The following is a 17,410-nucleotide window of genomic DNA, read 5'->3' on the forward strand; positions in this document are numbered from 1 at the left end:
GACTAATAAAGCTTTTATCCCTCATTCTGGCATCCTGCTTACGACCTGCAGCAGGATCCATCTTCACACAAATGCAAGAAAAAAGCTGTTTCATTTCTTACTGGAAGAATTTTTTTTACAGTATGGGTTCTTACTCTGTGACATCCGTACACATGTACACTTGTGTGCATGGTTGCACCAAGCAAATTGTTGGAATTATGAATGTAAATAGGGCTCAAGGGGCAGGATGTTCTGACTTGCATATTCTTTGTGCAAAGCAAAAAGTGCCCCACACAGACACACATTTTTTTTAAGATCCTGTAGACATAAATGTAATAATGGGACAAAGGAATAATAGAATTCTCTGGAAGAGAAATATAAGTATTATACCCTTGAAATAGGAATGCATAATGAACAGTTTGTGAATCAAAAGTTCTGTAGACTTTAATAAGAAACATTCCTGTTATTCTCAGGAAACAACAATTGACAGAACTACTCATAGCAGTTAATACTTCTAATATTTGCACCTTGTTTTAAAAGAAAATATTTCATACTTTTAAATCAGGTCAGCAATACTAAGCTGCAGTGGTGAAAGAGCACTGAGCAAGTGTAACTTTGCTTGTTTTTACCTTACACTTTGATCATTCACTTTTTCATCTGTGAAATCTTGTTGGTACCTCCTGGTTCACTGAAGATCTGCCTCAGAATATGGCTTTACTCTGGCATTCTTGTTGTGACCCATGTAATCTATAGTATTTCTGATTCTGCAGAGATATTCACTGAACCAGGAACATATAAGAATACTTGGAGAGTGAGGAAAAAAGCTTTTATTAAAAAGTTGGATTGATTTAAAAAAATAAATGCTTATGTTGACTGCCAACCACAGCATGGTTGCAGAAATACTTACTGTAAATGTCTCACACTGTATTTTAACATTTACTCTTTTTTTCTTGTGAGATTTATTAATTGTATCATTGAGCCATTTCATTATCTTTAAAAAAATACTTTTGTTAGTTTCATGTTGTCCTTCTAAGACTTAAATCTGTATTTAGGATCCTTACCTGCACAAATTACAGTCTTCCCAAACATAATTGTTAACTTCTGAATCTTCTTTTAATCATGAGCCCTGTATACTAATTTATTATGTTTGTTTTGTAAATTTACATGTACAAAATATAAATATCCATGTATAGAAAACCTGTATTTCGTTATTAGAAAGTTGGCTTGACAGGAAAATTATTTGATTTCTAACTGTATTAATGATCTGTTTGTACTCTAGTTAAGTACTTGGGCATTTATTAGCAGCTCTTGTTTTCCACTGGACATGAGATGACTGCTCTTTGGCCTCTGCAATGACATTACTATTTTTGAAGAGATGGGAAGTCAATAAAATGGGGGAGAAGAATGCAAGTATTGCTTTCTGAATAAATTATAGTTTAGTCATCTAAAGAGGTGGATGGAGAGATTTGAGTCTCAGTGAAATCCTTACCAAGTTGCGTGTGTCCCCAAATCTTTGTCTGGGAAAGCAAGCTTAAAAACGTAGGGCTTACGTCAAAAAATGGATCGTAGCTACACACTGAGGAATTGGCTTGATAGCTTTGGGAGATTTATAGAGAAAGAAACAACATGGAGGTGACCTGTCATAAGCCATCTAAATGGAAGGTATTTCATGTTTTCTTTTTATTTGCTGCTTCTTTCTGAGAGCATTGAAAGCCTTCTGAGAGCATTTGGAAATATTGTAAATCCACTTGATATTGTTTCAAGTAATTCAGACTATATATATATATATATATATATATATAAAAGTTGTCTTGTTTCATGGTCTTTGAATATGAGGGTCCTTTAAAGGATGGGTATTGATCTACATTTTTAGTTCCTAGTACAGTTCTTCTCAGTATACAAAGTGTAAAAACTAGATAGCGATGCAGACATAAGTGTGAAAAAAAAAGTCTTTTTAGTGACTGTTGCTAGCAAGGAAGTATCTTGACACATGGCAAGGTAAGTCAGAGAGTGCCTGAACCCTGACAGTCTGAGAACTAATTGTATCACTACATAAATCATGAGTCTCCGTTATTGATCATTTCAAATGAAAATTCTAAATAGAGAATATCTAAAACAGTGTTGAAAATGAGACCTCCATGCACTGAAGACACATACACAACGTAAATACATACAACTGAATGTAGTGTTTGCCCAGAATCAACAAGTCTGTCACTAATATGCAAAGCCCAGATGAACTAAGTAAAGCTGCCTCCTCCTTCACTCTCTCTGCCTTGCTGTCCCCAAATGATTCCTGACTGAGGGTGCTGGTGTTATTAGTTCAAGTATTAATTTTAGTATTACTTGTCCTTTGCTTGCTGTTTACCCAGGACTTTCTAACACAACTTTTTAACAGAGTCAGAGTGTGTTTACCATGCATACAACTTTTTGTAAAAAGGTTGATAATTGTTTACAACCAAGCTTTAAACAGTTGTTTATCTAGGATATGTGCTTATAAGGAAACATTTAAATATTCAATCTTATGATTTCAGCTGTATTCTCACACTGTTGCTCAGGTTGTGCTGTCCTTTATTTCACCAGCAGCACCACTGATGTCAGAGAAAGTACCTTATTGCAGTATTTGTTGGTAGTAGAAATATGATCTGGATTTTTGAAAACTGTTTTTTGTGGTGCTCTTGATTTAAAGATGAAAGTTGTTTGTCAAGACATGGCAGCATTGGCTTGGTCTGAGTGAATGCAACTGCTGCTCACAGGCAGGTGACCTAAAAAAACTAAGCTTTGAAGTCTCTGAACATTTTGTGCATCCCGTTATCAACTGGTCATGGTGGAGACAGGTTTTCTGGAGGTTTTTGGAAAGATATGGTGGTGTTGGAATCTCTTTCCTGCCTACAAAACCATCAGAGTAATAGGGGCATCTTTCAGGTTAATGTACTTTTTTAATGGAAACACTATAGTGTTTTTTTAAAACTTATCCAGTCTGCTTAGAAATTAGGTTAGAAGTAAACAAAACAAAAATTAAGCAACACTCTGTAGCATTGGATAAATTGGGGTCCTAGGAAAGAAAAGTACTTTTTTGTGAACATATGAAAAAATCAGGTCTGTTACTAGCTCCCAGCAATCTAGATTCCTAATATTGTTTCTCCCTATTTTGTGTTATTTTTTTCTAATTTGTTGCAGAGACATCCAAAACTATATAGATTTTGGTTTTTAATCTTATTTTAATCTGAATGTGATACCTGATATTAGAGCAGGTAGAGCTAATGTGCTTTTACTTAAGTTTCATTGAAATTGAAATTTAAGATCATGAGCATCTTACATATCAGTCTCTTTTAAAAGTATAAAATATCCCCTACTGTAGTGTCATTAAAACATAGCTAATAAATACAGTTACTTGGTAAGGATGTAGAAAGATTCAGTCAATATGATAGAATGATCCTCTCTTGCAAGTGTACTTTGTACCTCTTTTTTCTAGATATTCATTTTTATATATGTTTAGCTCACTTGGAACCTGTTCAGAATTAGTAATTTTAGACTGCACCCAATATTAATTTTAGACTGTGCCACACCTGGATTATTTATTTCACATTTGTGTCCCAAACTTACCAAAACATGTTTTTGACTTTTAAAGAAATCTGCTTTATTTTCTGAGATTGTGTTTTTCAGACCTAAGCAAACAATATTGTTGAGGTGAAAGCGTCACCAGAACTTCTTCTGCTGTCAAAATAAATTAACTTTTATACACTTAAATGACATTAATCTTAAATTGTGAATCTAGCATGTATTTTCATGGACAATAATGTTATTCTTTCTTTTTACTATTTGTTTTTTCTTACATTTTTCCTGACAACATTCTATACCTAACTCTGACAGTCACTCGTATTGTGAAAGTAGTGGTAAATTGCCATGACCATAATAAAAGAAAATGGCATAGGCAAAACAGATCTCAAGTTTTTGTCTTAGAGAAGCACAATTTATTTATATGTGAAACTCTGAAAACAAAACAAAACCCTGGTGTGTTGCTCATACTTAAAATACTGTTTGTTTTCATGTTCCATCATTGATGCCCAAAGACTTGGAGGTCTTGCTGTTACTTTTTTAATGTTTCATAGATAATTATTTGTATTCATTAAGAAAACACAGTATCTTGCCCTATAAGTAATCTTTCTGGATTCTCCAAAGTTGTTCCCAGACTACGATTTTCACATAACTTTTAAAATAGGAATTACACTGGACTCAAACGCACTCTTTGCCCAGACTGAGGCGAGTGTTTTGCTGCGTTACCTTGGGAGAGGGGCTGTGTTTGGAATGCTGCAATGCCGTGGGCAGTGCACACAGGGTAACTGCCTTTGTTGTCATTAAAGATCCTATTTAAAGAATCAGCACTCCTTGATCAGACCTGGTGGGTTTCCTGGAAGATAGGAGAAAGAATTTCCTGGAATAATTACATTTTCTCCCTGAAGTGAAGCAGATCTCTCAGTCTCATTTGCCACTTCACATTTCTTAGCCTGCTATACACTAGTTTTGTTGTTTTAAAAAAAAATCACGTTAGGTGTAGAAAAAGGTTGGGAGAGCATGTAACTTCTTGTATCAAAGCTGGCTAGTGAAACTGCTACGCAGTAAGGGTGTGAGTTGCTTGTGCTTTATTTGACAGTTTTTCACGTTATTGCATGCTGTCATTTGGAGGGAAAAAGCCAAACTTTGCTAACCATTGTGATGCAAGTGGCCCATTAGTACTAATGAAGCAAATAGGGTTGTGTATTCTTCTCTGCTGCAATTCATATTTAGGCTTTAAAAAACAAATTCTGTTGTTCACTTCTCTGATCAGTTGTTAGTAAGTATGGTTCCATTGCAGGTATGTATCGTGCAAAAGTACATGGGTTAAGCTTGACTCTAAGATAAATTACCTTTCTGAATGTATGTTATTCTCCATGCATTTTGCCTCTGAAAACCTTTTTTCTCCAGAAAGGATCCTGAAATATAAATTTCACACTCAACTTCTGTGAAGCTGACTGACTTGGTAGGGCTGAGAGGTACCACAGTCAAGTAAGTGTCTGTTAAAAGACTCCCACTTGTCATAAGCTGGTTGCTGATGATAAGATCAATGCCACCTCAGTCTGCTGTGTTCTCATCCATGTTCTACCTTTCTATTCCACCTTCCCCCCAACCTCTATCACATCACCTAAGTTGTAAATTGAGTTTATCTATTGCTTATATTTAAATGATCCCTTCCCCTCCCCATTTGCTGGGGGTTTCCATCCCTTCAATTAGAGTCATACCACAAAGACAATTATTGAGCAGTTGTGAGAGCCGAGAGGTCAGAAACCTCTGGAAAGAGGTGGGAATGATCAGCTGGGGCTGGGAACCTCCTGAAGCAGATTTGGTTTGAGCATACCGTTGGGAGGCATCTGCAACATCAGTCATCTGCATGTCATCTCCTTACCCAAAGGAATATCCAGTAGGTTGAACAGTTTGTGTGCTCTTCCTTACCTCACTTTTATCCCCAAAGCAATTGCTGTTTGTACTTACGGTACAAACTGAACAGCCCTACCAGAAGCCCTGCTCCCCTGTCTCATTTCCTACCATCCCCCAGGCCACAAGCTGCTTGTCTTCCCCAGAGCATGCCAGTACTCTTCCCGTACATCCTTTCCACCAAATTCTAAATTTATTTTCTTCTCGTTCTTGCTTTACAGTTAATGTCACTAAAGTGTATTCCTAGTCCCAGGTCCTTGATTTATACATCAGCCCGTTGCAGGATCTTTTCCCTCAGTCTCACGCCCCTACCGCTCAGGTCTTCCATGGAAAGGCAGGTCGTGCCACTGCCTGGGATAAGCCTGCAGTGGCTTACAGCTTTATGCATTGCTCTTTGGTGCAGGGAATCACACTATTTGCATGCCAAGTAGAGAAATTCCTCCTCTTGAAAGGATACTCTAATCAGAGGTTGCAAGGCGATTCTTAGTTGATAACTAAGAAAAGGTAATAACTGATTTTCCAGAGTCTGCATCTTTAAGGAGAAGGAACTGTAATGTACAACTTGGTTGGACTCCAGGCACAAGAGGAAATGGGTTATAGCAGTTGTGACTGTGCGGAGCAGATGTTTTGGTTGGACTGGCTATCAACCATCTGACTCATAATAAATTGTCAGTTCCAGTAAATTCCCAGTTTTCAATTACAGTAGGTAGGATACGAGAAAACAATGCCATTTGGATGGTGTATTTAAAGTGGTTTTGATGATAATTTTTATAAACAACTCATACTAACTTTGTTAAAAAAGATTAAGTATCTTGCAAAGGGAGCAGCTGTAAACATTGAAGCATGCATTTGAATGTAAATTTAGATTGATACAATTGAAAACTAGCAAATGTTTATTTACACAATGCTGATACAATTAGAAGTAGGATTTTAAGTTTCACTTTGGAGTCTTGTGATACCTGAAGTCTTTTCCTGAAGTTTTTTGGGGAAAAGAAATTTCTAAATACCTTCAAACTTCCACTTTCATCTGTTCTGTACTGCATATGTATTTTCACGTGGCCTCTTGTTCTTGAGTTTCAAAAATACATTCTTAATGAACCTTTCATCTGCACTGGCTAAGTAGACAAAGGGTAATTTAGAATGAAATACTATTCTCTTTATGCTTTTCTTTGTGAAAAGTTTTATTTATTCTTGTAAATTGTTGCTAGAAGGTCTCTGCAATAGAAAAAAGCCTAGGGGTTGACAATCTTTAGATTTTTGTTGTTGTTTCTTTCTCACCACATTGCTTTACTATGTATATTTTGCATTTCCACAGCACTTTAGAGTTTTAGTCAAGAATCAGTCCACACTGCGCAAGGTATCCTGTAAACATAGGAAACCCCTTGCAGTTCTTGAGAAAGAAGACTTTATTTTCAGTGTTCAATGGTGTATCCATTTTTTTTCCTGTTTGATTTGAACGGGCATTTTCTGAAATGAGGAAAAGATTATTTTTAAAAAAAGAAATATGTGATAGCAAGATGACAGAAAGACACCATGAAAATTTATGTCAGATCTTTTACACTGGAGTGCACTAAAGGGTTTTTTTTTGCTATCAAGCATGAGACTGTTGTGGAAAAACTAATAGGTGTGCATTATCACATGCTTAACTAATGATTTCAAACATTTTTACAAACATTCAATTTTTAAACCTCAAAATTCCTGTGGCCCAGGATGTGTTGTCCGTTCAGTGGAAATTCATTTTAATAATACCTTCTGTAGAGTCTTGTGTGGAGAAAGTTCTGTGAGTATAAAATGGTACTTTAATGCGGCCATTCTAACCTTGGATGCTAATGTTTATAGAAAATTGCCATTCTTAATTTTTACAAAATCGTTTTTTCTTGAATAGAAAATCATTTTTTTTAATAAAATCATCTAGCATTGTGTTACGAGTTAAATACAAATTATGAAAAGGAACATCACCACTTAAATACTAAAAAATGTGTTGTGACTTTAGTTCAACAGCCTTTTTTCCTAAAAGGGAATAATATTGCCAAAGCAATTGGATGTCACTCTCTCTTTTGAAGCCAACTGAAAAATAAAAATAGAGGTGATTTTTGCTTTGCTGCTCTGTTTGAATCTGACCTGTTCTTTGAGAGAAATACGCATGCAGAAATGGGAAAGGGGAAGACACTGCCTGGGCAGAATTTGATAGGAAGCATTAAAACAACTTCTGCCTTTGGACGCTGCTGCGTAATGGAAGGATCTCAGCCCTGATTCTGGGCAAATGTCATTGCCTAGTAATATAAGGATCCATCATCTCACCTAGTCACTAACAGGTTTGTAGAGATGACCAGGAGAGAGATCACAGAAGGAGTTAAGTTGTGACTGGCACAGACAACATCAAAAAAGGTCTATTAGTTGAAAAGCTTTCCACAGTTTATCTGTAAGACATGTGGTTTTGGTTTAGTTTTATAAACGACATTTGTAACAGACATACTAGGATTGAATGTAGTTCTACCAAGCGGATTCTTGCATAAATAAAAGTAACAAAGTCTGAAAGGAGTAAACAGTATGGTGTCAGATAGAAGGGACTTCATCAGAAATCTGTAAATCTGCAGCCACCTGAGCAGTAAGGTTGAGCAACTTCATGGTGTTACTGCACTGCATCTTTTAAAACCTATGGGAATGCTGGGGTTTTTGGGTCTTTTTTAAGTTACAATTTTCATTTCTCAAGGCTGAAAATATGCATCCATTTGAAAAGTGGTAGTTACAGAAGAATGCCAATTTCTTTACCTAAATTTGCATTGGATAGTAGCTGTATGAACATAATGCAGGGCTGTGCTGCCAACTGTAGTTGAAGTAGTGTTTGTTGTGTGTTATTTTTCTAAATGAAGAAAAAATCATGTCTCAGTTTATTGATCTTACTACACACATCAGCTTATTACAGCTTAACATGCAGATACCATGATGATTTATGATGTGTGTTTTTTGCCTCTGGCATAAGTCTTCATATTAAAGAAGCCACTAGTGAGTGTAGAAAATGCAGTGTAGTATTACTGTATGGATTAATGGATGCTGTACTGGTGTTCACCTAATCTGCTTCGGGGTTGATTTTTTTTTCCCCATGTTTTATTTTGTTTGATTCGTAAGCATGTTCTAAAAACTGGTCTTATGTGTGGTGTCAATCTGTGTGTGCACATCAATTTAAGCACTAATAATAAATGCAAGATTAAATACATTTGGTTTTTTCCATGTAGCTTGTAAAATGCATGTAGGTTCTATTCTGTAAAAACAAATTATTTGAAAAGAATTACAAACAAAAGAAGATGGTCTCAGAAGAGCTGTATACATACACAAGTGAATGTATTATATGTACTTGTCATCTCTTGAAGAGTGCCCATTAAAATAAAATCTTTTTAATCATTAGCATTACTACTTAATCTGACTTAATAGTTCTTTTCATTTGATTCACAATTAGCAAATTAATGGGAAAAAGCCAGTTAATGGCATACTCAGCTTCAGGAGTGAATGCTGTTCCTCATTTAAAGTTTTTCCTTAATGATGGAAGTATATGAAATACTGGGGAAAAGGTTGGGGGGAATTGCACTCTTGCGTATTTTTTTGTTGTTGTTTGTCTTGTTGAAAAAGGTTTTGTAATCTGTGCTGGTGGTTCTACTGTAGATGACAGTACCCCTTGGAAACTTAACACTGAAAGGAACATTGTGGGTCACAAGATCCTGTCCGTTGCCATTCCAGGCAACCATGTCACATAATCCCATCCATAAACTGATCATACCCCAACAGGACAGCAACTAGTTTTTGTCCTCACCACTCATATGGAGTGTTGTCCTGCAACTTCAGGTTAAAACCATGTTCTGATTTCCAGCCATAGTATTCTCATGACCGTTTTAGTGGCATTTCTAAGAGTATGCTTTTCTTTCAGCTGTCAGAAGTGAGCTGCACACCAGGGCAGAATTTAAGAAAACACTGTCACCTCTGTCTCGTTTTTCATCTAAGACAATTAGGCTTTTTTTTAAGACCCATTCTTCCCTGCAGCTTATCACTAAGTTTCTTGGCGTGTTGTGTACTGCACATAATAACTGGTATGCAACTAGTGTCTCTGGATGTTAACAGTTTCAGTCCTGCCAAAGCTTCAAATGGAATGAGATTGTCTTCCTGAAACCACTCAGCAGCCCCTTTTTTCTTTTTTTCTCCCCAGTTAGGGCAGGATCTCCTAACAATGTTTAAGTGGTTGCATGTTCCTTCCTCACAGCTGCTTGTGGGACAGCATACCAGGGCACACTGCACCATGTTGATCCTGCTTTGAGCACATATCTGCTGGGTTATCTATTTCCTCTTGTATTTTTCCAAAACGGATAAAAACAAATGCATCTTGGCAAGTTGCTATGTACATATGCACAAACACATTAAAGGACTTCTTTGTGAGCAGCAAGTGACACCGTATTACTTGCTGTTGATGAAGGTGACTACACTGCTAACTCATTACTTTCTAACTAGAGGTCAAGAGCTTAAATGAAGTTGTGTGTAGCAGAAATATGCTTGTTTGTACTGTATGTGATTTATGAGTTGGAGAGATGTCAGGTCCTAACCAGAAACAATTTGTTCTAGCTGAACCCAAAACTGTAACTGATTGTTCTGATACAAAGGAGGCCTCATCTGTGAATGCATTAAGATTGACTGTCATGATATTTAGCATGGATTTTTTTTTTTTTCTTACAGTAGTTTTTATACAGTATGCAATCTTTGCCGAAAGTAATGCATAGGTTTGATTTGCAGGAAACTTGGGGACAATGACTTCTAGATACAAATTTCTGATCACAAAAAACATTTTTCATCCACAAGAGAAGTAGGAGTTGAGTACAGCAGATATTTTGGACCGTATACTACTCTGAAAAATAACAAATATAAAATCTGTGGTCATAAATCAGTGATATTATAGCATTTTAAAAAATTCTTTGGCATTTGCATCTGATGTTAGTGCTAAACCAGGAATTCTTAAAATTGAAATTTGCATCTTTACTGAAATACGTAGTTCAGTTAATTGAAGAACACTACACTCCTGTACACTTGCTAACGCACTAGTTTTATTTTGATACTTTAAAGGAAATTAAGCCTGGCAGAACATTTTAAGTCCTAACATAGTAAGAAAGAATACATTTGCAATGTATTTTTTAGTGATTACACTTTAGATTCCTTACTTAGTCTCTCCGAAAGGAATTGGTATATGACTTATTAGTTGTTATCTGTAAGCTTATAAGTACTCTGTCATTTGCCATTTTATATTTATTATTTTTTATGTGCAGGATGTGAATGAAGATCCTGGAGAAGATGTTGCACTTCTCTCCGTTAGTTTTGAGGATGCAGAAGCTACTCAGGTTTTTCCTAAGCTGTACCTCTCCCCACGTATTGAACAGTGAGTGAGACTGTTTTTTTTCTGGAGTGTTCATTCTACTTCATCTCTGAACTTTCAGGTTTTTGCTGATACATGTGAGGATTGTTTGCTAGGTGGTAACATGTGATTGCTTTGAATTGCTTAAGTCATAGTGATCACTGTGAGTGTGTGTGTGGTGGAGAAATGACAGATCTTCTTTCAGGTAGTTCTGTATCTATGGCTGGACCACAGATGGATGAAGAAAAGTCATCACTGGCTACATGTAATATTCCTGTAGCATCATAATCTGAAAACTATGCTGTGTTTTCCTGTAGCAGTATATTTTGGGTGCCTCCTATGGTACAGCATACTGATAGCTTTTTTTGTGGGGGAATCTTTAATTTCTTTTTCTTTTGAGAAGGTAAGCACTCTGTATAAATATAATACATTTGAATAAAGTATTGTCATAGATGCTAAAGGGCTTTATTAACTATTTTTCAGGAATTTTCAACTTTAATAAGTTACTTTTTTCCAAGAGAATATCTGAATATTTTATTTGAAGATTGTTGAACCTTACGGATCTGTTTACCAGTTGGCAAACAGATTTGCTGAGAAATGAGTTTCTACTGTTAAAATGGAAGGGGGAGGATTAGAAATCAGTCTGCTTTCATTAAATTTTTCTTCTTCCATTTCTGGAATTAAGAATGTCTCAATGCTTCTCCTTCCCTTCAGTATCTCAGTCTTGTAACGTCTGCTTCGAAAAAGTAACTACATTAGACTGTTCAGATATACAGCAGTCAAACCGGTCCAGCATTGTTTCAGTGACGCTTTGTTTTTGTGGTTAATACTGCAGTGACTTTCCTCTAAACTGGTGATGACACTTCTGGGTAGAGAAGAAAAGATGGGAAACACTGACTACCACAGTTTTAATGATAAAGTTTGTGTGAGTGAAGGAACATGGTATCTTGCATTTTGCTCAACAGGGCATTGGTCTGTATAAACTGTTGGATGCGGTTTAAAAAACAAAACCCAAGATTGGATTGAGATAAAGGCCTAAGACTTCCTTGATATTTTATTTAAGAAAATGTAGGTTATGCATGCACATACAAACACACACACAATATGTTTAGCAGCTTTTACATTTTCCTATTTTTTAGCAATTCACTACTTTGTCAGCATTATTTGAGGGAATAATTGTAGTCAAACATGTAATTATCCTTCCGCGTTCCAAAAGATTCTTCTGTTCAGCTGCTGTTAAAAGCAAATGGGCTGTCACTAGTTTCCATTGTATTTTCAGCTCCATCACATGTTGAGTGTATTTCAGGCCACTATGTCTGTCTAAATGACCCTTGTGCTAATGAATACATTGCCTATTTTCCCACTTTCAACAGTATCTTTAGAAAGATCTTAACCTCTCGATTCCAAGAAGAATAACAATACAAAGGAACAATTTGGCTTCCGAAAAGTATTGCACTTTCTGTCAGTGCCCTAAAAAATATCTGATTTTAGATGTGTGATGTAGAGCAATATAGCAGAAAGATATTCAAGTGCTGTTAGCATATATCTGACACATCTGATGTATTTATGGCTTTGTCATTTATAGCTTATGTAGTCATGTTAAAATCATGCCAGTAAACCCTGGAGTTCCATGCCACACCTTGTCACGTTATCTGTATATCAAAGTTGAGACACTTCAGTCATCTAACTCAATCCATCCTCATGCATTTGTAGGGCATTCATCACAGTATCTAGGTACTGGTAACCCGTAACACCAGAGTTGCTTGTGAGCTCTTGCACCTTGCTTTATTCTACTGGCTGCTTCCTGTGTGCCATGAAAAAAAAGTATGGGTATGTTTTCAATGTTTGTTCGATTGCACTTTAGTAACAAAGGTATACTTGTCTCTTGTTCTTTCCCTCTGCTCTGTTTCGCAGGGGCTGACAGTCTAGATATTTAACTTTCCAATGTTTGGGAACTGAAGCAACAATGCATACTTCTTTATACTTTTTGCCAAAAGTACAAAAAGCCTCAAGAAGCCCCGAGGATTAGTTTAATGACTTGAGGCCATGGCATGTTACATTTGAATTGTGTTCTGCTTATGAAAGTTCTTTCCTGCTGCTAACAGTAATTGCATCTACAAAAGCGATGTAAGCAAATTACCAGTGTATTTTTTTTATGCAGCAGATTTTGAGGTGGAGTAAGTAGTAGTTGACAGTTCCCAACATAACATTCCCAAGTACTCAACAAAACAGGAAAAATACCCAATTCCCACAATTATTTTGCTAATACTAAACTCTGTTCACCTTAGGAGGAACAAGCAAACAGGAATAGCATTTTCCTGACATATGAAAAAACATTTTCAGATAGAAATGTTTCAGTTTTGTAGAGAAATAAGAGCGAAGGGCCTGTTTGTGTAACGTGAGTTATCTCCTTCTTTCCCAAGAGGTTTAATTGCTTTTGTGCTCTACCATATAAACATGCATTCCCACACTGCATTTTCTAAAAATGATACATACCCACAGATCTTGTCAGCAAATTTGAGCCCTAGCAATATGAATATAGTGTTTTTCCTTTAAAGGATTATTGTAAAGCACATTTGCTCTATTTTAAGATGGATGGTAAACATAATACTAGTAAGACTTTGACTGCCCTTTGTCATAGACTCTGAAAGAGACATTTGCAAAATGAGAGACATGTCCACTTCTTATGGTTTGGGGCTAAGATATTAGTACATTGGTTGGCTCGAAAAAGCTCATATATTAACGCAGGGGGTAGAAATGCAGTAGAGAAGTATCGTGGCTCATTCGAGTCAGTATCAGTGTTCCATTGACTTGTGTGGTGTTGTCTGGCTGCAAGAGTGTAAAGTCCAGTTCTTACAGTAAAATAACAACCCCACACTTAGGGATGGGAAGCATTTGTGTTAGTTTATAAAAATCTCAGCAATAATTATTCATAACTATACCTGGTTTCATTCTTTTATTAAAACCTGCTAATTTAAAACCATTCCTTTAAATACTAATTGTTCAAAACATATTAACAGCAATTTCTACTTAATGTTTCTTTAATTTGAACTCAATCACTTGAAACAACTTACATTTTATAATTTTAAGAATTCTTATTCTTTATTGCACTGCATCAATAAGCAGATAGATGCCAATAACAGTCACTTTTAATGATTTCAAAAATTAGATTAAGTTAAAATGAAACATGGGATATTTATGATATGCATTTTCTTTAAAAACTACCGTCATAACTGTAGTATCATAAAAACAAGTTTCTGCAGACTTCTGGAGGAAGTGGTAAGCTAGGAAACCTCACAGACTGACCACCCAACTTGAGAGGATGGTGCTTGTCAGCATCTGTGAGTGTGTCCCCTACGGCTTGTCCTGCTCCTCCTCCCACCTCGGGGCATGGGGCTGGCCACAGGATTCTCTTCATCCCCTGCTGATGGCTGCTGTGCTCTGGGGAGAGAGTCAGAGAGCTAAGCAGTGTCAGTACCTGAGACCCCTCACTTGCTCATCCACCTGACCTCCTCCTGCTGCTAGGCAGGCACAGACGTATTCTGAGGCTGCTTCTGCACTTCTCTGCATGACAAGGAGCTCCTGGGATATTTACCCTTTATGTCTCTGTCACATTTCCATGTGTTATTCATAATGTCTCTGAACCTGTTGATAGAAAGCATCTTGCTTGCTCAAAATTATCTTTCTAGTGAAAGTATAGTAGATATTCATATAGAAAGAAAATTTGTAATAAAAATACCCAGCATACCTTTGGTTTCCATTTATTAAAAGTCGCTAGACTCTGAGTCCAAGGAGTCAGTGTGAGATTGAACAGCTAATTTTTATATTAATGCTTAAAATGTGTGTCAGCATACTACACGTGAATGTGGATCGGAAGATTTTTAAAAAAAAAAAAGAAATTTAATGTATGGTTTGTTTTCTTTCCTTCTTGAGTTGTCTGTGTTAAAGAAAATAAAAATGGGTTTGTCTTGGTTCACATTTTAAAGGAAAAAGATATAAGGGTAGAAACACTGTTGCTCAGTGAATGCTGTGTTCCCTGGATTCACAGAAATAATCCTGCAATAAACACTGTTGTCCTGGAGGGCTTTTCTCTGATAAATACTCGGACGTGAATATGCTAAGAAAACCAGCTGTCAGTAGAACTTGTTTTGCTTAAATGGATCAGGCTCCATGCTTTGGGGACTGAAATGGCCGTGTTTTACTGGTCTGGGAGCTGTGCCAGAGGGTTCTTCGTGACTGAGGGTGGTATGCAGAGTTCGGTGACTGCGTTTAATCTTCTCATACGGGCAGGGGAGAATAACAAGAACCTGGTCTGAACTCTTAGTCTTTGAATGTTTCTGTATGTTTTTCACTGATGGGAAAAAAAAACCCAAAAAAAACCCAACCCAACAAAAACCAACACACAGAAGAGAAATTTAAACGTGTATTTGCTTTATAGTGTTTCCTATCTTTTACCTGTCCTTACTGTTGGGAGCTGGAGGGGAAAAACCACAGAATATTACCCATTTACTGCCAGGTACTGCCTCTCGCTACGTTTGAGATGCAGGGGTGCTGTGAAGGGCTTCACCTTAAAAGCTGGCATGCCATACTGCTGAGTGCACATCACTGGTTCAAGCCCGCTGTTTCAGAATGATTATGAATAACACAGTCTTTAAATGAGTGGTCATGTTTAGGGTTTTTTATATGTCTGTCTTCTACAAAGACGGAAGTAAGAAGGTCTTCTATTTGGCATATTAAAGTGTGCCTATTCATCCGATTTGATGATTTCAGTAGAATTGTTAGTAGACAGCCAAGACAGTCTCTGACTTCTTCAAATCCCAGAGCATCTTTGCAGACATGGGAAGCAGGAATGACTGTTGCTTTGCAGAGCTTTCTCTTCCATTAAGCCCAATTTGGTCATGCCTCTACACAGTGCCTCGCCAATGAGTCAGTGAGATCTCCAGCCTGCTGTATGTGCCATGTCTCCATCATCCAAATCTTCTGAAACTGTAGCCAGTACCATAACCTGATTTCCAGTCTAGCTCTGCTTTACAACTCTTCATGTGTCCTAAAAATCATCTGCTTTGCTGCAGCCACCTTTTGCTGGGCTGTTGACAGCTTCAGAAGAGATCAGAGTAGACTGGGATTGATAGTCAAAACAGATTGACTTGTATTTCTATCCCAGGCATTCAACTGTACCGGCTGTTCCTTTTTTTTTCTGAAGCTGATACAGAACAATTAGTGAAAATAGTTGTAGAAGAACTAAGATTATGTGTCCATCATCTAAATGGTGCTTTAATGCTGGCGATGTTAAAGCTGTCCTTAAATGGTTCACTTAGTGAGGTTTTTAAGATGGTTTTCTTTCTATTAAGAGACTAAGCAATCAGACCTAATCATTGAGGTATGAAATAATTGAGGCAGTTCAGTGGGACTGATTTCGTTGCTAGGTAATGAGGTACCAGTTTCTCTGTATAGGAGATAAGGGGCAGTTTTTGGTCTGAAATAGGCTTTGTGGCAATCCAGAGCTCAGCATTGCCTCGAGTCTCAGAGCAAAACTTAAGAGTTGAACATTGGGAAGGGTTTGTGTCTTTGTGGAGGTTTTGTCAGGTTTCTCTCAGAGTGTCAGCCTGTATGCATAAAGTTCTGTAACCTGATGGTGGAGGGAGTATTTTTACATGATATATCAAGTACTTTACCCCTTAAAGAATTTTCTTGTATAGTAGAAAAGTACATCTAGAAAACAAATGAAAAGAAATTACAAAAGAAAATGGAAACGTGATACAGGACTCTCTCCAACTCCCTTCCTCTACATACTTCTGAGTGGAATGGTCTGCAGAAATTTCAGTAGTTTTAAACACATTTGTTTCCTTTAGATACAAATCTTTCCGTTAAGGTGTTGCATTTTTTCACTTGTGTACATATAGTTTATTTCAGGCTACTGTAATTAAGTGTACAGTTCTGTTTCATGTTATGTTGTCATATGGTATAAGTATACCATGTTTCATTGTAATAAGCCCTGTTTCAACACAGGCATTTCTAAGTACCGTTGTAAAGATTCACTTTTCTAAAACATCCTTCTCAGCATTTTTACTGTGGTATCACTGCTTCTAGGCGTGTTTACCCTCCTACAAAGGGTGATAATGAAGGAAAAAGGGAACAAAGTAATTTTTCCTTAGGACGTCAGACAGTATAAAGGTATTCTTGGTTCTTTACCATTGCCCATATGTTTAGACTTGTATGTTTGTACAGTGAGATTGTCAGAAGCACTTTTAATTAGTCGAAACTAACTCTGGAAATGACATTGAAAATTACTGTCATCTCAGTTACTAGCTAGGCCAGTACTTAGTACTTTTGAAATCTTCCCGTGTATTTGTAACAGGAATTAAAAAAAAAAAAAAATCTTAGGTTGTGTTTACTTTGCTACAGAAATTCGTGTTAGTTTTACAAAAAATCTTACTTTTCTTCTGATACGTTGAATGGTTTTGGCTTTTCTGTTGCCTATGTTGTTCTTACAGTTTGGGGGGTTGAAGGGTATTTTTATTGCCATTCTGACATCCGTGGTGCAGTACTGAAGTGCCTTTCTCAGATATTTCC

At 36.7% G+C, this 17,410-nt stretch overlaps 1 protein-coding gene across 3 annotated transcripts in view; it reads left to right on the forward strand.

The window, feature by feature from the left end:
- The window catches only part of BABAM2 (BRISC and BRCA1 A complex member 2), a 178,668-nt gene that overhangs the window by 84,352 nt on the left and 76,906 nt on the right, over positions 1-17,410 (forward strand). For all 3 annotated transcript variants that reach the window (XM_074863510.1, XM_074863512.1, XM_074863511.1), the window contains one exon: positions 10,752-10,861. In XM_074863510.1, the coding sequence (XP_074719611.1) occupies positions 10,752-10,861 (110 nt within the window). The remainder of the gene's footprint in view (positions 1-10,751; positions 10,862-17,410) is intronic.

This window comes from Strix uralensis, chromosome 3 (assembly GCF_047716275.1).
Source record: "Strix uralensis isolate ZFMK-TIS-50842 chromosome 3, bStrUra1, whole genome shotgun sequence".
NCBI classification, from domain to species: Eukaryota; Metazoa; Chordata; class Aves; order Strigiformes; family Strigidae; genus Strix; species Strix uralensis.